General features: G+C 46.2%; 2 protein-coding genes across 2 annotated transcripts; both read right to left on the minus strand.

The window, feature by feature from the left end:
* Positions 1-3,707: 3,707 nt before the first annotated feature.
* tspan7b (tetraspanin 7b) lies at positions 3,708-16,124 on the minus strand. The gene is made up of 8 exons (XM_053878046.1): positions 15,968-16,124; positions 9,426-9,614; positions 9,269-9,343; positions 9,104-9,199; positions 6,635-6,790; positions 6,398-6,481; positions 5,214-5,299; positions 3,708-5,144 (listed from the first exon to the last, which is right to left on the minus strand). The coding sequence occupies exons 1-7, from the start codon at positions 16,031-16,033 to the stop codon at positions 5,231-5,233; spliced, it is 735 nt and encodes a 244-aa protein (XP_053734021.1). The 5' UTR covers positions 16,034-16,124; the 3' UTR covers positions 3,708-5,144; positions 5,214-5,230.
* Positions 16,125-17,302: 1,178 nt separating this feature from the next.
* LOC128766326 (katanin p60 ATPase-containing subunit A-like 1) lies at positions 17,303-21,144 on the minus strand. The gene is made up of 10 exons (XM_053877852.1): positions 21,058-21,144; positions 20,738-20,911; positions 20,525-20,679; positions 19,575-19,728; positions 19,396-19,508; positions 19,206-19,311; positions 18,157-18,315; positions 17,971-18,097; positions 17,775-17,909; positions 17,303-17,711 (listed from the first exon to the last, which is right to left on the minus strand). The coding sequence occupies exons 1-10, from the start codon at positions 21,058-21,060 to the stop codon at positions 17,386-17,388; spliced, it is 1,452 nt and encodes a 483-aa protein (XP_053733827.1). The 5' UTR covers positions 21,061-21,144; the 3' UTR covers positions 17,303-17,385.
* Between the last annotated feature and the right edge of the window lie 231 nt (positions 21,145-21,375).

Below are 21,375 nucleotides of genomic sequence, written 5' to 3' on the forward strand. Positions count from 1 at the left end.
TCCAGCCACACAGGGGACAGGCGGGGGACACACAGGAAAGGATGTCCATCACTCAAGAGGAGGACGTTCTCCACCCACTTAAAGAAGAAGAACGTATATGGTGATGACGTAGTTAAGGCTACAGGGGGAGCTCTGCCTTTTGATTTCGTCTGGCCTTGCCCTCACTCTAGAACCAGAACTGCAGGGCCAACGGTCTTTATCAAACTGAAGAATGCTGGAGATCGTGGTCCCAGGAGGACAACCAATGAGGTTCATGGACAGGTGTGGCAACGCACAATGAGCAGTTCAGGGTTCAGTGGAGGAGGTCGACTTGCTTTTGGATCAAATTTGCATGTGTCAAATCCATGGCCAGGGGGCCAAATCTGGTCTGCCAAGTCATTTTATGCGGCCCGTATGAGCTTTCAAGGCATAATGTCTCGGAATTCACTTCAGAGCTCATTACACTGAGATCCTTATGCTGCTAGTCTTTCCCGTTAAAAGCAGGGCGCCTCATCACCCAAGTATGTGTTCCAAGATGGCCTCCCTGAACGTGAACAGGAAGTGTTGAATCAGCGAATTATCCCAGTGTTTCCTGTGCATCCATAAGTGCATCCATCAAAACGTTGCTGGAACACACTGAACTGGGCTGTGGCTTCTCACTTGTGAGGTATCTGGAGCAAAACACGAGTTTGGCACCTTCAGTTTCATGAGATTATTGGTTAATAATGACTTGAGTTAAATAGGAAGGGTCGACATAACTCTGCAGCTTGTGTCTGTGACAAACAGGAACTCAGTGTCTCATTCTTTTCCAAGGTCGTAACTGATGAGTTGAGTAACTTCCAGGTAGTTTATGACCGACTGGACACGACAAGAATGGAGCCGCCCACAATCTCCACCCTTCCTTTCACATGCACTCCATCACAGCGCCCCCTGGCTTCCATCCTTCCCAACTCTTGGGGGAGTTTGTGCGCCTGCTGCTCAGAAGCCTTTTCAATTCCTTTCCTTCAACCAAGTACAGTGGTACCTCGGTTCTCGACCACAATCCGTTCCAGACGGCCGTTCCAGAAGCGATTTGTTCGAAATCTGAATCAAATTTTCCCATTACAATGAATGGAAAAAGAAATAATGCGTTCCAAGCCTTAAAATAGTCTTTTGTAGGAGTGAATGTAGAGTGTCTGCTGCAGGTGGCTGTTCCTCTATGTGTGTGGCCGCTGCATGTGGGAGGGGTTGCCGAGTGAGTGAGGTCTCTCCAGAAGTGAAGAGGTGCCCGGTGCGTGTCCAGCTCTGAATGTGCGCTTCTGTGCAGTTTGGCTGTGACAAAGTCATAAACCAAGTCACGCTCTGTCCCAGACTGGCCTCATCCCTGTCCCAGCTCAAGCCCACAACAGGACATCAAACCCTGGAGTGTGGCTCCAGCACCTCCCCTGTGACACTCTACCACGGTCCAGTGTGGAGACAGGAAAGGTTTTATACCTCAATATGAAGAAAAAACAGCCAGTAAATATAGCTAACGGGACACGTCTGCATACAGAGGCTGCGTTATACACAATAACAAAGCACGTAGTGGGTCAGCTGATCGGTCCGCGCACGTTATGGTTTTTTTCCGGCTTTTTTCGGGGGCGTTCAAGTTCTGGATTTTTGTTTGAAATCCGCAGCAAAAAAAAAATCAAAATTTTAGTTCGAACTCCGATTTGTTCAAAGTCTGGGACGTTCGGAAACCCAGGTACCACTGTACAAGCATTTTTGCAAAGAAGGACAGCTACGTTTGGCTTCAGCAATTGGACTTTCCTCTTTGTGAAGTCATGCTGCTGTGTGGGGGCAGAACAAGGTACTTTCTCACGTTCACGGCTTTTTTTTTTTAATGAGCCCCCAAGGTTGCCTCGGGAGATCTGGGGTTTATGAAATGTATTTGACGGGTTTGTTTTGAAACCTGTTTCTGCCTCCGATTCCCTTGCTGGGGCCATCGGGGTCTGGAGCCCATCCCAGCGCCTCGGGGCCCCCAGAGAGGGACACCCTGGTCTGCACCCTGAGAACGTGGGAGGAAACCGGAGCAACACGAGCGCAATGGTTTGATGAAGTTTTTTTGCCACACCGTTTCATCACTCGGAGGAAATCAGAGTAGCCAAGGAACCTGAAGGAAGCGGCATTTTCAGATTGAAGATAGGACCGCGACACTCGCCCGTATCCGGAAGTGAAAGCTGTGTTTGAATGGTTCTATCTATGAACACGTGGATTCGCAGCGGCGCTTTCATGAGCACGTCTCGCTGCGCTCGGTCGTGCGTGTTGGCGCGGGCGCATGTGAGAGAGTAATAGCGCCTCCCCGGTGGATGCCTCCCCGTAGCCTATAACCCATTAAGCGCATACAGGGGAGCGGGAGGAGGCGGTGGAGGCGGGGGTGGGGGGAGGGCTGTGAGGGAGGAGGGGGACGCGGAGCCAGCGGCTCTCCACGCTCCATTAGCGGAGCCACTGCCGCGTCGCTCTGCCGGTAATTTGCGTAACGAGGCTGGATCGAGCCGGAGCAGCGCGGGCTCCAGGAGTAATAGCGCCGCTTTCCCATCAGCCCTCCACTTTTCCGGCCTTATTACTGATGCGGGCGGCCAGACGGACGGAGAGACCAGTCCGTCTCCGTTCCGCTCACCGCCACGATCGTTTTTGAGCGGAACCAAAGCGCCGCCAAGCAGCCAAGAGGGGAACTGCAGCCCACTCGAAACGCCTGGAGACGTCTCCGGCCCTTCACAACTACCTTGGTTGAAAAATAAAAAACTTGAAGGATGGATGGATGGATGATAGATACACAGACAGACAGACAGACAGACAGACAGATAGATAGATAGACAGATATACAGATGGATGGACGGACGGACGACAGACAGACAGACAGATAGATAGAAAGATATACAGATGGACAGACAGACAGACAGATAGACAGACAGACAGACAGATAGATAGAAAGATATACAGATGGACAGACAGACAGATAGATAGGCAGATATACAGATGGATGGACGGATGGACGGACGGACGACAGACAGACAGACAGACAGACAGACAGATAGACAGACAGACAGACAGACAGAAAGATAGATAGATAGATATACAGATGGATGGACGGACGACAGACAGATAGATAGATAGATATACAGATGGATGGACGGACAACAGACAGATAGATAGATAGATAGATAGATAGATATACAGATGGATGGACGGACGACAGACAGATAGATAGATAGATATACAGATGGATGGACGGACGACAGACAGATAGATAGATAGATAGATATACAGATGGATGGACGGACGACAGACAGATAGATAGATAGATAGATAGACAGACAGATATACAGATGGACGGACGGACGGACGACAGACAGACAGACAGACAGACTACAGACAGATACAAAGATATACAGATGGACGGACGGACAGACAGACAGATATCATCTGGCCCTCAGAGCATCATTGAATAGTGATCAGATCATTGGAGTAGCAGAAGCAAAATATTAAATTCTCCTTATGAATGCAAGAAATCCGTTGTAGAAAACGCTCTCATACTTTAACCTTGTGGAGCGCCTTGATAATTCCTGAGTCAGCAGTTCTGCTCTCGTCTGTCTTCGCCGGGCCCCTCAACTCAGACCACACTAGAGCCGAGAAACGTCCCTGAGTTGAACCTCAGAACCCAGAGGAATTTTAGAGAATGAAGAACCAAAAAACACGAAGGTAGGAAACAGTTTCCATTTGTCTATTTATTGATAAGACCACTGACGGTGACTTCGACCATGACGTTGTAGTAATCCCCGTGTGAGTGATGACCCCGTGTGGCAGCTAGTTGGTATTACAGCGTATTATTTACAGAACAAACGTGTCAGTTCGCAGAGAAAATAAGTTATAAATGCAAAACCTCACAAAATACTTTTGCAGCTTTAAAAATAACAGTTTTAAAAAGCCACAACCAAATACTACCTAGGTAAATTACACCCTCAAAAAGAGATAAAAGTAATGCCAACAAATAGCAATAAATGTACAGCTGAACAGAAACGTCAAGGTTATTCTCAAGGTCACGAGACTACACACCTATCAAACGAATTGAGTGCAAAATAAGACGTACACAACATACCTACCAGCCAAAAACAACACGCTTTACAGTATATAAATAACGATCCCGGTACATATCTACAGTTAACAATGCGTGGGCCACAGGAAAATACTGTGTGTGCAGGTTAAACACTGTTTGACGTGAAATTCCGACTGGCGAGTCGGGACCTAAATATTGAACATGCAGCTGACCTTCACAGAGGTCTCAATGTCATCAGTTCAGAATCGATACGTAATTTTGGTCAGAGATTCAATGGAAGTATGAAACTTACTTTGGAACTACTATATTTAAAATAATAAAGCAGTTATGAACGATGCAGTTTCCTTTTTAAACAAGAACGTGCGTGTTGATTTTTGTTACTTTTTAAACTTCTAGTGTGTAATTAATAATAACATTTTAGGTTCATGGAGTCGCAACATATTATATTGAATGAAAAAATATTTAAAAAATGTATTAATAATTTCATGAAATTGATTTTTTTTATGGAATTAAAAACATAAAATATATATATTTTTTCAGTTAGATATCAAAATATTCTTGAAGCTAAACATTTAAGCTTTAATTGATAATTGCAGTCTCATTTATGCGACTGAGATTTTCCTTCACGTTCAGTTCAAACAGTGCTTAAAGCTAGAAAACGCTAACGGCAAAATCCGGGGTAAAAAATGTTGTGCCTTCAATTAGGTAAAAAAAAAAGGAAAACTGTTTCTTTCTCTTCCTGAATGCACAAAATAACGTCACCGAATGTCACATCCATAAAAATATAGAATGGTGAGCGAAAGCCGAAACTATCCATCTACCAGAGCTACTTCTGTACAAAGATCAAAAGTGGTCAGGATGGCGGTTGCAGAAAAGCTAAGCGGCACGTGTCGGAGCCTAAACCTCTGGCTGAAGTGTTTGGACGTCTACATTACGCGGCGGTGTGGAGTGTGTGTGCGGTATCCGGCTGTGATCCGACGGTGAGGAATGGTGCTTTACAATACGATCGCAGGCAGAGAGACGGAGGGAGGTGCGTCGCTTCTCAATGAGATGTTTTGGAAATTCACTTGGTCATCTTCTCTTCTTCTCCCTGAAGAAGGAAGGCAGAACAGTCGGGTGAAGAGGTTCTTGGGCTGATTGTTGGAGTTGCGCGTCTCACCTGCCAGTTCGGGTCGGCTACACCATCTCGTACTGGTTAGCCGTTATGATCCGGGACAGGCAGCAGGCCAGCAGCATCCCGATCAGCTGAAGGACAGGGAGCACACCACTGAGTCCTCAGAGACTCATATTGCAGATAAGGAACACAAATTGAAAACATGAGCCACGTCTGAGATTGAATAGACAGTTTGAAAGGAAGGACAAGTAAAGCTACAGTACAGTGCAGACCTCTGCCAAGCAGCTTGTTTCACACGACTATATAAAAAAACATCAATAAAAATCAATAAAACACCTGTCATAATTCAAGAACTGCACTGACTCATGGCAAAAAAGTAGCACCTTAAAAACTGTAGCTACGTAACCAAGCAATGCTCAACAATGTTTCCCTGAAGAATAACAACACAGTGTGTCGCCACAGTTGAAGAGCTTCCATTGCAACCTGTTTTAAAGAGTCAAGACTTCTGCTAGTTCTGAAACTTTCCAGGAGCCAAACTGCACCAGATTGGAATCATCTGTTCCGCCACCCACTATCAACAATCTCAGAAAATGTTATTCGAAAGAACTTATTTTTGTGCACAGACTAATGTTCCCAGTCAGAAGGAGTAAAACAAACCCCAAACAAGACCTGCACCAAGTCGGTGATCTCCACAGACAGTTATTATTTTTTCAATCCCATCAATACATCAGCCAAGATGTATTGTCAATTTATAACTGACACCTATCAGTAGTGCTGGGTGGATGAGGTTTCATGAAACAGTGTCCTGATTTTCAGAGGCCACCAGATGGCGCTGTCTGCTGTAAAACGTTGAGCAACTAATTCAATGAAACCTCAGACCTTGAACAGATGAATTCAAACCATCAACCAAAGAGCAACACCAAAGGCATCTGCAGCGCCACTCGATGATCAGCTGAGGTATTACACTCAACACAGGCTCTGAATGTGATTATTAAGTGCTTTCATCCAAAATGTCTCCAACAAATAGTGTTTTTATTTAGAATGACAAAACCTGTCATCATTTATATGTGGAAATATCTTTTGAAATTCTGAACAAAGACGATATGATTATTAAATTAAAAGTGTTGAAATGTTGATTTTGTGTACAATCTCTTGATCATTTCTTATTCATGATTTTTATGAGCCTTTATTTCTGCTTGATCCACGCCTGACTGTCGGCCGAGCCTCACCTGTGAGAAGGCGATCCCGAACGTCACTCCGGCAATGATGGCCATGTTTGTCTCCATGACGGAAGTCACCAGCTCAAAGCAGCCCTGCAACACATTTCACCAGGATGAAAGTGACTGGCGGAGTGGTGGAGACACAGAGCCGCATCAGACAGAGCAGCCTCACCACCCGACCTGGATGTTTTCTATTCAGAGGCTTCATAAAGTATTTACGTGGGCGAGAAACGCGAGAGCACTGACCTGGTGGTAGACCTTGCTCGGGGCGACGGTCGTGTTGCGCAGGTCGTCGGGGCTGCAGTCAGAGGAGTTCAGGCAGCAGCTGGGTGGAATCCCATTGGACGGGTAGTAGATGCTGGCCAGCCAGCTGGTGTAGTTGTAAACTCCACAGCAACGCAGCTAGAAATAGGAGAGGGCCGGTCAGCTGTGATCAAAATCCACGCGCGCCCAGTTCTGCGGGATTTTGCCGCTGACGTTCACACTTGATTTGTCCTTTTAAATCATCGTCTGCCTTCCTTTCCTTGCATGCCAACGTGGCCCCTGCCTCACGCCCAAGTCCCAGCGCTGCTTGTTAATTTATACGTTCTGAATTAATGATTTCATGCCGTGATTTTTAAAGGAGCAGCATCTCAGACTTATTGTGAAGCAGAGGAGGAGGTAAATCGTCTTGGTCACAAGGCGACCCACGCATAAAACTGTACCATGGTAATCCATCAGTAGTTTGCTTTACTGCTTTTGTTGTGCTCAGTTGAACTGTGGTCTGACATGAATCAGTGCGGTCAAACAGCATGGGTTTGAAAGTCAGCCTGCTGAGTCAGCACTGGCCCTGGAATGTGACCTGCTGCACGTGCAGCTCGGCGGTCAGCTGGTCAGGGCCGCATCCATCCGACCACTCTCCTTCACTCTGTCAATTTAGATGGCTAATGGGCCGGAGAGCCTCACGTATTAGCGCCCACACTTGTGGGCAGAAGCTCTCACAGCCACATTCATCTTCCAGTTTAAGCGGTGACGGCAGCTGAAAACAAATGAAGACAAAACATGATGCAATTTGAATAATGTCGCGCGGTGAAGTGGGCGTCCGGTTGGTGGAGATAACATGTTTCTGTTTATTAATTTAGTCGCAGGAAAAGCTACTTCATTTGTGCTGCAGGCTTCTGAAGCACATCACAAGTGTTCGCTATGATCCCCCCGACAGGGACGGTCCCTCTTGACCCTGGTACAATTATATACAGCCGGGATTATTTAGATTCGACGGCTGAAGAATCGCTTGAAAAAAATGCTCATTGCCAAATAACAGTTTAAACAGAAAAACATGAAGTGGGAATGAAGAGAATATAAATAATTAAATCAACCTGATAAATTTCAACGATTCTGGATATTCATATTAACAAAATTCCCCACTTCCCCACTGAGTTTTAGGACTGAGCAGCCGTCTCACTCTCCCGCAGCACTCTCAACTCAATCATCTCTCAAACCTGCTCCAAAGTAGCTTTTCTAGAACTCCCGCTGCTGCCGAGTCATCACACAAAGCTGAGGTTTCTCGTGGCTTTTGAACCGCTACTGCAGAAGTGCTAGTGGCTAACGGATGGTGTTGGAATTCTATCGGTCATACAACCCTTCAGAGAGCTACGGTACTTAGAGCTGTGTATCGACGATACGATACGTATCCCAATACAGGTTTGGTGATACAATAGATTGTGATATATTGTAATAAGAAGTATCGTTTTAAAAAGGAAACTTAGATAATGCAATACAATATTGCAATACAATACAATATTGTGTGCATGAAAACGAGTTTACTGCTATGACGTCAGTCCAGTTCTACTTTCAGTTCAATTTTGGAGTCCAGGTTTAAATCGACTCCTTAGTCAATAAACTAACTGGAGTGCGCAAAAAGAAAACGTTATTAAGTATTAAAAATGCAGCAGCATATCCCAGTATATCCGTATTAAATATTGATATAGACAAAATATCAAAACAATGTCGCAGAATCAAGTAGTGCGGTGTTTGGCCGTATTGACATTTTCTTACACCGCTAACAGTAAGATAAAACATGAAAACCAGTCCCACCAGCAAGAGCACTCACTCCTAACTCATCCAGAAATCTGCACCTTTTTTCCCTCTTAAACTGGTCAGCTTTTATCAGCTCACTGCCATTATGGTGGGCTGAGTTCACCAGAACCTCCTGGTTCCTGCCACCGGTTCATCATCAATAAAAACAGGAATGGGCTAAGAATGAATTAACACATGAAGCGCACTGCGGAGCTAAAGCTGGTTGTAAACCCTCAACGACGCTCAGTGCTGCGCGACAGTATGGCTGAGGATGTGACGAAACTCCCGGTACACGCTTGTTAAAACAGCTAGTTTGACTTCAACCCTTCCTTTGCAGCTGAAAGGATCAAAACTGTGGATTGAAGTGCTGTGAGCTGCATGTTTCAATGTGATTGTCAATATAAACGCAACACCTTTCAGTCATGTTTCAGAAGAAGGATCAGACTTGCATATGCCACCTCGTAACGCTGACATGTTCTGGCTATTACAAGGACAGTTTCTGTAAGTGACCTCAGAGACAGCATATGACATCATCACTCAAGGTCTCAAACTGACAAGCTCCCTCATGAAGTCAATGTCTTGAAAATGGCAAACTGAGCATCACTGAGACAGAAACACCCCAGTACACTACGTGCTGTGGTGACTGCCGTTCTGACTCACCTTGTGCTGGACGTTATCCACAGCCTTGCTGGCCTCGTCCACGGCATTGTAGTTCAAGACCGCATCGGTGTAAGTCCTGTGGAAGGTGCCCTTGATCTGAAACATAAACAGTGCTTGTACCCTTGCACACAGATATGTTATAACCAGGAAGTGAAAGTCTCCCACCTCATGGCGGAAGACAAATCCGGAGATTCCAGCGACCAACTCGGCGAGGAAGACCAGGGACAGGAACATGGCATACTGGGAAGAAAGTGCCAGACTTAAGCCCCAAGCGATCATGTTTACCCAGTGTCTTAAAGGGCATCACAACTAAGTCTCTCACCAGTTTCAGCATCCATGGGCTTCCTCGGCACGTGGCGAAGCATCCAAACAGGCCGAAGACGATGATGACGGTGCCGGTGCCGATGAGAACGTAGGGGGCATTGGTGGAGTTGTCGGCTATCAGGGAGATGTAGGGCCCCAGCATCAACTTACCCCATACTCCCACTGTCAGCAGGATGGCTCCTGTTATCTGGAGGTTGAGTGTTGGAGAGACGTAAGAGTGAGTGCGCAGGCGACAGTATGAAAGCAGACCACAGGCTTTTATCTCCGCGTTTCCACGATATTACAATGAGTGTGTAGCAGGGGGAAGGAGGAGGAGGATCAAGGTGAAACAAGAAAAGAGAAGCAATTGGAGTAAGGAGGAGCGACAGGAGACAGAAGACACAAATTTATCTGGGGTACGGGAGAGTGAACACCTGCTTTACGAATACGCCTGCAGCTCGCACAAAGGGAGAAATGAGAGAACAAAAAGGGGGACAAATCAAAGACGCTCTTTGATCCAAAGCGAGGCGCTTCCTCCTGTTGCGCCTCGTTTAGCATTTCAAATGAAGGCAGCAGATAAAAGAGGGCGTTGTACGGGGCGACTTTGGCTGCGAGCGTCTCGGCTGGGTCTGTCTCAGTGGCATCTGAAAGAGAGCGCGGTGTGGAACGGCTGCCGGTGATGTGTCTCCAGCAGGAGCCGACGCATCATCGCAACCTCCTCCACTCTAGCGCCTGCTGTCAGGCTTGAGAGGGAACAAGACGTCTGTGGTCTCTCCAACCTCAGCTCAGCGGAGATGATTAATCATCCGCTGTATGGATTCTCTTTCCAAGAAACCACTGTCGATACAATAAAACTTCAGAGTTTGAGTGAGCTATGAACAATGTTGGAAAACAGCCATGTCAACCGTGAGTTATACGGCATCACATGAAGCTGAAAAGGCTGCATCTTCAAAGTAGTTTTACTGCGTCAGAGCGGATAACAAACAATTCAAAAGAGCGATCGCCCAGGGCCTCCACATCACTCACTGTGAAAGGAGAAGAAGTTGGTGACAACAAAGCAGCAGCTAAGAGTATTTTAAAATACATTGAATTACAAAATCCATTAGAATACTAGAAAGGCACTGAAAGAGTGCAGACCTCTGCCAAAAAGCTCAAAAGCACAGCAAATACACAGATGAATAAAACTTTATTGAGAATTTGTTGCCACATAGCAAGAGCGTAGCCAGGATTCAAACTCGCAACACCTAACTTGGGATGACCACTTTTCATGACCCACACCGACATCAATGCTTTACGTATCGGCCGATACATCATTTCTTTTTGCCCTTCTTCGGTCAACGGGCAGACGTCTAAAAATACCATTATAATCGACTTTGATCGACCACAAAAGCCGTGACCTCACTGCATTCTGTACATACCCTACATTTTATTTTGGTCCATATGGGACCAGATATGATTCCAAGGGTTATTTACGCTCAACATCCAGATCCGGATACAGGCAGACTCTGGGCTGCTCCCCACTTGTGGATAAAGTGAACAGCAATATCAACGCAATGAACGCATGAAGTACAACGTATGAAACGGACGGGTACAATTTTGTACGTAAGGTAGCATAAATGGGCTTAAAGCCCTGAACAGAGGCATTGTCTATTTTTCAAGGCCCTAACAAGCGTACCGAGTCACCAACTAACTCTGAAAACACGTCAGAGAACAACAACATGTTTGGTCCCCACACTCATGAAAAAGGATTTATGTTAGTGATTAGATGGTTGCAGTTTACAAAGCTTTTGGCTAGTTCTGAACGCAGCTGGGCGTGTGAGCGGTTAGAAGCGGCCCAAAAATCGAACGACTACATCTACATTAGCTAACCAAGCTTGAAAATGTCATGAAATTTCATTCACAACTTTTTCTGTTACACTGTTGACTAATAAGGAAAACATGACTTCCTGGGTGGAGATCGAAAAGAACGTGTGCAGCAGGAACTCTAGAAGAGGAGAGAGGCGGTAAACCATAGAACCTGAACGCCGAGCAAATCGATACAAAGCACCACAGAGAGAGGGAAGGGCAGAGTCCGGGCAAAAGGCTGGTTCAACTGCGCCGCTTTGAAGCATCCATGTGAGACAAAAACTTTTTGTTGCCATCTCACACTTCAGATATGAGAAGCTGTGAAGTCAACCTGAACCTCCAGACACCAAGTGGATCGGAAAAAAGTGTTGGAGGAGGTGGACGGCTGAGATATTACCCCTCCACTCTGGCTGAGGAAGGCCTGTGGTCATCCAGTACGAGTCGCTGAAGTCACTTGGGAATTGAATCCGTGATAATCTCCCAGCCCCACGACCTGGCAGTCGATAAGGAGTCGAGGAAAAGATGAGACGAGACGCTTCATACTTTACTGCCCAGGTGAAGTGAAAGACTGCGAGCCGCTGATTTGATTTCCGAGAAACATCTTCCGAATCTATTAATAGCCACTTTATCGTCCGGAGCAGACTGTCATCTCAGAGTGCACCGCTCGGGATGACAGTGAGTTTATGTCCGACATCATTAGAGACTAAATGTTACCTCTCCTGAGCTGCCGCCGCATACAAATACTGGATCAGCTTGTCGGCACTTAGGCGCTCATTTCCAAGTCTGCGGGGAAATCAGCGCCACGCAGGAGGGACACGTCGTCTAGTTTATGTCTGTGCTGAATTCCAAATCGACTCTGACCTGCTGTCTCTTCACTGGAGCCAAAAAGCTGTCTCCCTTCTGCACTTTTGAAATTCAACCCCAGGCCAGCCAACTTGGTCACCGTCCAGTTTAAAAGAGGTCTCCCCTCTTCTCCGCTTTCCCGGCTCAATAAAGAAGCAGAAGGCGCGATGACAAAACATGCTGGCGGGGACACAAGACACAAACTACCACCTGTTCAGCGTTTGGCCGTCTTCTGCGCATGCAGCTAGCGGATCTGTTCTCCGCCACAATGTGCCGATAACACACTGAGACGGGGGCTGACATTGAGGCGCCGCTCCGTGTGAACTCGGTGCCCACAAACATCTCATCGCCTCAGTGACGGAATGAGCAATTAACAGAAGGCTTCTTCTGCTCTCGAGACACCCGAAACCCGACGCTGTCGCCGCTCCCAGAGACTCTCCGATCCAGACTAAATATAAAAGCCCATACTGGCGACACTTCTGGAGCAGAGGCGGACATAAAGCACCGCTCTTTTCCTTAAAAAACGACTCTCAGAGCCATAACATTGAGGATAAATGTTGGAGGAAGGAATTACTCTCCTGCCCCAGAGTCGTTACGGGTTGATAAATCTCCTTCACATGTGCTTATTAGCTCATCCATCCTTCTGTAGGATGCCATTAAAAACGTAACCAAGGAGGTCACAGCGTGTCCCGGGGGCCATGTCCGGCCCGTCACCAGCAATAACGTGGCCCTGATGAGGTCAGAGTGAAACTTCTGATTGTTGAGTGACAGCCATAATTTTGTACTTCTTAAGTGAGTATTGTCTTGTCCCATTTTGGTGTGTTGGCTATTCATATTTACACTTAACCTATAGCTGACAACTTATTTCCGCAATCTACCAATTACTTGATGCCCTTCAAAAATGTTTTACAATAAATCAGAATTAAACATTTTTCTTATAGTTCTCTGATAATATATTCTCCACGTACACAAATAAAAACAAATACCGTAATTTCCGGACTATAATCCTACTTTTTTCCTTGCAGTCTGAACCCTGCGGCTTATACAATGGCATGGCTAATTTATGGATTTTTACAGGCTGAAATCAGATGAAATCGGAGGCAATGAAACCGATTAAATCATAGGCTATTTATTTATTCTTAAAGCGCTAAAAATGCACTGTTTTCGTCGGCGGGTCCGCAGCTCCGGCAACAGAGCCAATCTCCCTGAGGTCTAGAATCATGAAGCAGCTCTTGAGACCGGATGTGATGTCGGAACTTCAGGCACGGGGAACGAAAACAGAGCAATGTGAGCGCTTTAATGTGAATAAAAGAGGTGAAGAGTTCATGATTCAAGTTCAGAATATTGCCCAGTTTGTTTCAGCAGTCAGTCTTGAACTAGTTTTGAAAAGTTTTTAAGATGGGCGCACCACTGACCTTTCTAAGGCACAGACAACACCACTGCATCCGCGGCTTATAGACCGCTGCGGCTTATGTACGAGCAAGATCTAGTTTCCTTCTTAAATTTAGTAGGTGATATTAGCTATATAGTCCGGAAATTGCGATAGATAAAAACACATTTTTGAATCTTTAATCATGACATGAAATGGCATAAAATATTTTCCATTTTGTTTCATACTGTTAACTACAGCAAAATAATCAAATAATAGCCATAAAAAAACAGATGAATCTGAAACAATACAAAAGAAGAGGAAAGATATACCTGACTAACCATTGTGTTAAAGCAGGTATGGGTTTTTGAATTTTCTCAGGGGCCACAGGATATACTGTGACTTTTGTGAGGGGCCGACAAGCCGAAGGAAAGGAATGACGATGAAAAAGAGCCTAATAATGATGGGGAAAAAAACAAAAAGCTGAATGTTGATGTTGAATCACAGTGAACATCAGAGGAAGCAGCGACGCAGCTTTAGCTACTGAAGCTAAGCACTTCCCGATGACACTGCAGAAGTGAAGGGGTGAGTGAGCCGGGCTCCATGTCGGCCCCTTAATTACCGAGACACCACGGAGAGCGGAGCACTACGGTGCGATCTCCGTGCCAAATAATGTGATTGGAATTGAAGCTGACTGCTGATGGGATTAACACCGGTAGCTCGGAAATTAAATTCTCAGATGCTCCGCATTATGTTTCAGCTGAACTCAAAAAAATGGGGGCCTGTCGGCACAATATTTTGGAACACCATACCAGTCATGTGCTTAAACTGCCACGAAATGCTGATTCTCAATGCTCGGTCAGACGCCCCTCACCTCAGCGCGAGAACACACCAGTCGGAGTGAGAGCAAAACATTCCGACTCTGATTTACCTGTGATATTCGACAGTACACCAGTATGCCAGTGAAATACTAATAAACAGTGGCCTGGTCATGATGTCGATCAGCCGAGTGAAATGGCAAAACCGTGCAGGTTCTTACAAACAAACAACCGTTCTAGATAGCAGGACGACGCCATCAACTGACCACACACAATGACCTGGCTGACCACTTGTCCTGCTAACATCACTGATTTGCTGTGAAATAGACATTATTTGACGTGTAAATTGATAGTACCCAACAAAACTTATGGGGCCCTATCCTGATCATCTTCAGGAGTTTTGAAATGATGCTGGATCACAACAGCGCCCATGGTTTCTTTGAATATAAGACTCCATCAATTACATGACAGAGACATTGAATTAAAAAGTCTGAAACTAAGTTTGTGTGTGTCGTTCATTTCTGCGATCAGATATCATTTCTGATCCATGATGTGCATTCTATAGAGGGTTTTCACGGCACATCAAACCCAGAAGCCACCATGTTGGAGATACTCACTGCTCAGCAAAGAGCGGTACTGGAAGCGATTCTGCAGCGTTTCCTTGAAAAATGGTGAATTACGGTTGAGTTTTGGGTTGCACAAATCCTTCCAATCGTGAAAAACATTTGGAATTTTATCGACTTCCAAAAGTTATGACAAATCAAGGAGAACAATGCCAGAAGTTGTTGGAAGAAAGGAGGCGCTTGTGGTCAGCGAAGCTGAAGCAGGACCTTGGTGGCAAAACGGTGGAATTATTTTGCTCTACTGTTAATTTGCATTGTATTGCCGTGGAACATGTTTATTGACGCCAACCCACACAGTTTTCAGAATGTTCCCTTAAAAAGCTATGTCTCTCTCTCTCTCACACACACAAACTCAAAATGAAACATCAAAATATTTAAATCACATTCTCATATAAGGTGGAAATGTTGTCGATTACTAGGTATAACATTTCCCTGACCCATCTGACGCGGCGTGGCAACCTTCTATAAGGAAATTCTCCTTCTATAAGCGGCTTGTGTGAGTAAAACAACAATAACTGCGAGCCACGAAACACAAGCCTCCGAACGTTTTCAAACCAACATGTACTGGGGGCTTATTCAGACTGGCCCCGTAGGGACCCACGGGCCACGCTTTGTTCACGTCTCTCCCTGAGGTTAGGTGAAGCAAATTGAAGTATCAAACAAACGAATACAAGTATTAGAAGTACTGAGATGCTTGTAAACAATTGCAGCGACGCTGTTTATACAGTGAATATCGGTGTGCGTGGCCCTTTAAGGCGCCTCGGCAACACACCCTAAAATGTAGCTCCTGGGGTGCACGATAAATAAAACACGGCCTCACCAGACGAGTAAAGCAGGTTCATTTGTGAGTCCAAAACCTCCATTACACCGAGTATGTGAGCCACGAACGCCAGCGAGGCGATGGGCGCCCTGAAAACGTCGCGGCCGACAACACATGCCCGCAGCGGGTGCACCAACAACAGCACCGCGCTCGCGCTCGCGACGGTGATGCTGGGCTCATCACTGACACACAATAAAGCAGCGCGACGCTCGGATTCGGAGACGCTACGGAGACGCTACCTACCCAGAACACGAAGGAGTAGACGATGAGCAGCGTTTTGAGGCAGGTGATGACCGGTTTGGTCTCCATTCTGGACCGTTCCGTTGGCTGTGATAAAGAGGCGGCGGAGGAAAACAGATCCTGCTGCAGCAGCACAGCGTCACTGGAACCGCATCACAACCCCAGCAGCCTCAGCGCGCGCGGACCACCGGCGGGCGGAGTAATCGCCCACACTGGTGGAGAAAGTGAGGATGACGGTCAAAGCGGTTTATTTTTTGTGTCGTCTGTCTCTTGACCATTGGAATAGTAAAATAATGATTACATTAATTACACAGAATTCAGCAGTCATTACGCCAGTTCAACTGAATAACGTTACGCATGATTTTCTGAGCCTCATTTCTGGTTGTAAAAACATATTTTATGCCCAGTTCGCGTGTCAACCCCAGTTTAAACAGGTGTCGAACAGCATTGTGCCTTCAGGCTACCGTAGCTTTCCTCATGAATAAAACAGTACAATGGATCATTTCCCCCTGAAATATGCTGTAAGTTTTGCATACACCACTGAGAAAAACAAAATAAGTGTGAAAAGTATCTTGCTCCTTTTTAAAATACAGTGGTACCTCGGTTTTCGAACGTCAAATCGGAGTTCGAACAAAAATTTCAAGATTTTTACTTGCTTCTGATTTGGAACAAAAATCCAGAACTCGAACGCCCCCGAAAAAAGCTGGAAAAAAACATCAGCTGACCCACGACGCGCTTTGTTATTGTGTATAACGCCGCCTCTGTATGCAGACGTGTCCCGTTAGCTCCATTTACTGACTGTTTTTTCTTCATATTGAGGTGTAAAACCTTTCCTGTCTCCACACTGGACCGTGGTAGAGTGTCACAGGGGAGGTGCTGGAGCGTTCACTCCAGGGTTTGATGTCCTGTTGTGGGCTGGAGCTGGGACAGGGATGAGGCGAGTCTGGGACAGAGCGTGACTTGGTTTATGACTTTGTCACAGCCAAACTGCACAGAAGCGCACATTCAGAGCTGGACACGCACCGGGCACCTCTTCACTTCTGGAGAGACGTCACTCACTCGGCAACCCCTCCCACATGCAGCGGCCACACACATAGAGGAACAGCCACCTGCAGCAGACACTCTACATTCACTCCGACAAAAGACTATTTTAAGGCTTGGAACGCATTAGTTCTTTTTCCATTCATTGTAATGAGAAAAATCGATTCAGGTTTTGAACAAATCGTTTGTGGTCGAGAACCCAGGTACCACTGTCTAGCAATATTTGCTATGCCACTTTTGACCCAAAGGCCTGTTTCCACTAAACAATTCACTCCCATTCAAAGCATGATATGATAATGTCCATTATTTATTTCATATTATGCATATGGCTTCAAAATATGTTTTAAAAAAACACTTCTAGTAGACTGATGTTGGCTTCTCTACACCGAGCCAAACTCCTCCATCCAGGCTTTGTACTTGTCCAGGTCGGCCACTGACACAGACTTGGAGATCTTCTTGAGTGTGAGGGTGAAGTCTTCCATGGTAACCGGCATCTCCAGCTCAGTTTTGGACAGACTTCGGATCTCCTCCGGGCTCAGGCCGTGTATACGGCGGCGCATGGCCATCATGGCGGCGTCCCTGCAGACGTTGGTGATGTCAGCTCCAGAGAAGCCCTCGATCTTATCAGCGATCAGATCCAGATCAACGTCAGGAGCCACCTCCACTTCTCTGAGGTTGATCTTGAGTAGCTCTCGACGGCCCACAGCTAAACACACATATGAATAATGAATCTTGTAAAGAAAGAAAAAGTGCTAGTGAAGCTTCAGACCTGTCGGCAGGGGGATGTAGATCCTCTTCTCCAGACGCCGTCGCAGAGCTTCATCAATGTCCCAGGGGAAGTTGGTCGCAGCGAGAACCATCACCATCTTTGAGGGGTCTTCATTCTCCTGAGCGCGGCCCACGCCTTCACCACACACACCACCAGGTGTCAGACCAAGGTCCAAACATCTCACCTGCCGACTCACCGTCCATCTGAATGAGTATTTCAGATTTGACTCTTCGACTGGCCTCGTGCTCATCAGACGTCCCTCTTCTGCTACATATGGAGTCGATCTCGTCGATGAAGATGGTCGTTGGAGCGTAGAACCGAGCCTGGCAACTCAAAATGCTTGTTACTGTTCAGCTTTCACACGCGCCGACAACCTTCTCACCATTTCAAACAGCAGACGGACAAGTTTCTCAGACTCGCCCCTGTACTTGGAGCTGAGAGTGGAGGAGGACACGTTGAAGAAAGTAGTCCCACATTCAGTGGCCACAGCTTTAGCTAGCATGGTCTTCCCTGTGCCTGGGGGTCCCACCATCAACACACCCTGGGGGAGAGTTGCATGAGAATTACTGCTACTTTACTTTAGTATCAAACAGTCATGCGACTCATTGGGTAAAACATACTGTTGTATCTTGGTACTCGACCACAATCCGTTCCAGACGGCCATTCGAGAAGCGATTTTTCAAAATCCGAATAGATTTTTCCCATTACAATGAATGGAAAAAGACAGAATGCGTTCCAAGCCTTAAAATAGTCTTTTGTAGGCATGAATGTAGAGTGTCTGCTGCAGGTGGCTGTTCCTCTATGTGTGTGGCCGCTGCATGTGGGAGGGGTTGCCGAGTGAGTGAGGTCTCTCCAGAAGTGAAGAGGTGCCCGGTGCGTGTCCAGCTCTGAATGTGCGCTTCTGTGCAGTTTGGCTGTGACAAAGTCATAAACCAAGTCACGCTCTGTCCCAGACTGGCCTCATCCTTGTCCCAGCTCCAGCCCACAACAGGACATCAAACCCTGGAGTGAGCGCTCCAGCACCTCCCCTGTGACCCTCTACCACGGTCCAGTGCGGAGACAGGAAAGGTTTTACACCTCAATATGAAGAAAAAACAGTCAGTAAATGGAGCTAACGGGACACGTCTGCATACAGAGGCTGCGTTATACACAATAACAAAGCGCATCGTGGGTCAGCTGATCGGTCCGCACATGTTACGTTTTTCCGGCTCGAACACCCCCTTTTTCGGGGGCGTTCCAGTTCTGGATTTTCGTTCGAAATCCGAAGCAAAAAAAATCTCGAAATTTTCGTTCGGGAAAAGTGCGGGACGTTTCGAAAACCGAGGTATCACTGTATTAAGTTTCTGCCGTAGTGGCGTCGCTTCTTTGTTTCTCTGGTGCCCTCATGTGTCCAACACTTTGATAAATCCTATTATTTTAAATGTGTCTGACCTTCCAAGGTCGTCGAATACCCTTGAAATACTCCGGCATCCACATGGGCAACACGACTGCCTCCCTCAGCAGCTTCTTGGCCTCCTCCAGCTCGGCGATGTCATCCCTGCAGGGGGGGTCAGGGAGAGGGGGAAGGTCACTTCAGTGATCTCTGGCGGTCACATACAAACACCTGTGTCAGCTCGTGTACCAGTGGACATTCAGGTTACGAGACACGATGTCTTTCTCCAGCGTGTCCACCAGGTCGCCGTCAAATCCAACGCCGTCAAACTTCTTCTGGGAAACTCCATTGGTTCTTTTCCTCTGAGTGAAAATGACAGGAGGAAATGAAGCTCTGAGCTGAGAAATGGAGCCCCATCAGACTCGCACCTCTTTGGTTCTCGTGCGGGCCTCGCGCTGGCCATGGCGGTCTGATTTGGGGTGGGTCTGCAAGGGGCTCGCTTGATGCTGGACAGAGTTTGAGTCTGTCTTCTGCTGCGACACTTTCAGAGAGCTGTTGGGCCGCCGTCCTCCGGAACAGTTCCTAGTGAGCGGACCAAACTTGTTTGAGTTTTCATTTGTAGTAATACTCAGTTACTGATGATAGTGCTCTACATTAATCTTCATCTATAACCCCATAAGCACTGTAAGATTTAGCTTTTTTGAAATTTAATATATTTTAAAATATTATTTTTTCCCACATTTTGAAATATATGTATAAATATGAAATTTCAAGTACACATTGAGTATATACTGAGGTTCAAGTAATATATAGAGATTTTTTTTTACGGTAGTGCTCTGCATTAATCTTCATCTGCAACCCGATAAACACTGTAGGAGTTTGCTTTTTTGCAAATTATATTTGATACATTTTTTAAATATATGTTTTCTTTTTAAAAACACACATTATTTGGCATTTATTAATGTTGCATGTATAAATATCTAAATCTGATACAAGTTTTTTTTTAAATATTTTCTTATTATGTTTTGATTTTTCGTCTGTCTAAAATTTGTACTGACATTTATATTCTGTTTTGAATAGATTTTGTTAGTTATATAGTTTCAAGTCACATGTCATGGTACAGATTCTTCTGACTGTGTTATCATGAGTTCAAAGGTGAGAATGTGCTCCACCATTTGGTTGAACTGCCAGTCATTGACTGGAGCAGATGGTAATGTTGACTGTTCGACTCAGTCGTCTAGCAAGTCTAAAATGGCAGGTTTGACCTTTGAACTTGTTTTTTCTCCATCTGATGACGTTATGCTTGACACTTTCACACATTTCACACAGGGCTTTTCTTCCTATCTAGAGTAACGGTCCAGTCAAGCTGTCTGCCGACCTGAACTTGGCTGGGTTTGGAGGCGGCCACACGTCGTCCGACCTCTCGTCCAACTCCAGAGCAGAGCTGTCACCCGGCCTCAGTTTCTTAAAGTTCTCCAGAGTTCTGATGATGCCCTTGACCTGCTCGTACTCTTTCTTCAGCTGCTGCGTCATCTAACCACAAGACGTGTTACCAAAGCGCTCACAGTGGGGTGAACCACCATCGGCTCACCTGCTGCCATCCCACTTTGAGAGCAGGGTCAGAGATGGTTTGGCAGTGCTGGCTGATCTGCTGAATGACGCTCTGGTAGTACACCACCGAGGAGTCATAGTTCCCAAAGAGGGCGTGTTCACGGCCGAGTACGGCGTCATCACAGATGCGGGCCAAAATGGGCGAGTTCTGAGTCTGTAATCAAACAGATCCAAGCGAATCAGAAGATACATGCCCTCAGCTGGTCGGCGTGAGAGGGCCCCATTTAGTCAAATGATCTGCACCTGTGTAAACAATAGATTTGCTTCTGGTCATAAATCTGATGCCACAGTTTGACTCACCATCCTGTCTGCACAGTCGTCAGCTTAGACTGAAGACTGAAGGGCTTTTTTCATACTGTTTTAAGATGGCACACGTCTATGATAACAATCACACGGAGACAGAAACATATGAGGCATGAAAGCGCATCAAAAACACACCGGATCAAAGGCATGAAAAGCAGTGAGGGAAACCAAACTCAAAGTCATCTGGTGTCAAAATTTCAGATTGAAGGTGTGATCGTGGTGTGAAGACAGGCAGCCTGCTCCGCCTCTCTCACCCTGTGTAGCTGGGACAGGCAGCCAGATTGAGGGCCCGAAATAAACAGATGTGGTCGGCGA

Source organism: Synchiropus splendidus, chromosome 10, assembly GCF_027744825.2.
Source record: "Synchiropus splendidus isolate RoL2022-P1 chromosome 10, RoL_Sspl_1.0, whole genome shotgun sequence".
NCBI lineage: Eukaryota > Metazoa > Chordata > Actinopteri > Syngnathiformes > Callionymidae > Synchiropus > Synchiropus splendidus.

Excerpts from the sequence above, each read along its gene's own strand:
- LOC128766326 (XM_053877852.1), bottom strand. Across the intron at positions 19,729-20,524 it reads CCAAACCCAGCCAAGTTCAG|GAACTGTTCCGGAGGACGGC; the intron begins GTCGGCAGACAG and ends TCCGCTCACTAG. Across the intron at positions 19,509-19,574 it reads CCCGCACGAGAACCAAAGAG|AGGAAAAGAACCAATGGAGT; the intron begins GTGCGAGTCTGA and ends ATTTTCACTCAG.
- tspan7b (XM_053878046.1), bottom strand. The coding sequence starts at position 16,033 with ATGGAGACCAAACCGGTCATCACCTGCCTCAAAACGCTGCTCATCGTC. Across the intron at positions 9,344-9,425 it reads GCCCATGGATGCTGAAACTG|TATGCCATGTTCCTGTCCCT; the intron begins GTGAGAGACTTA and ends CTTTCTTCCCAG. Across the intron at positions 6,482-6,634 it reads CGAGCAAGGTCTACCACCAG|GGCTGCTTTGAGCTGGTGAC; the intron begins GTCAGTGCTCTC and ends AATGTGTTGCAG.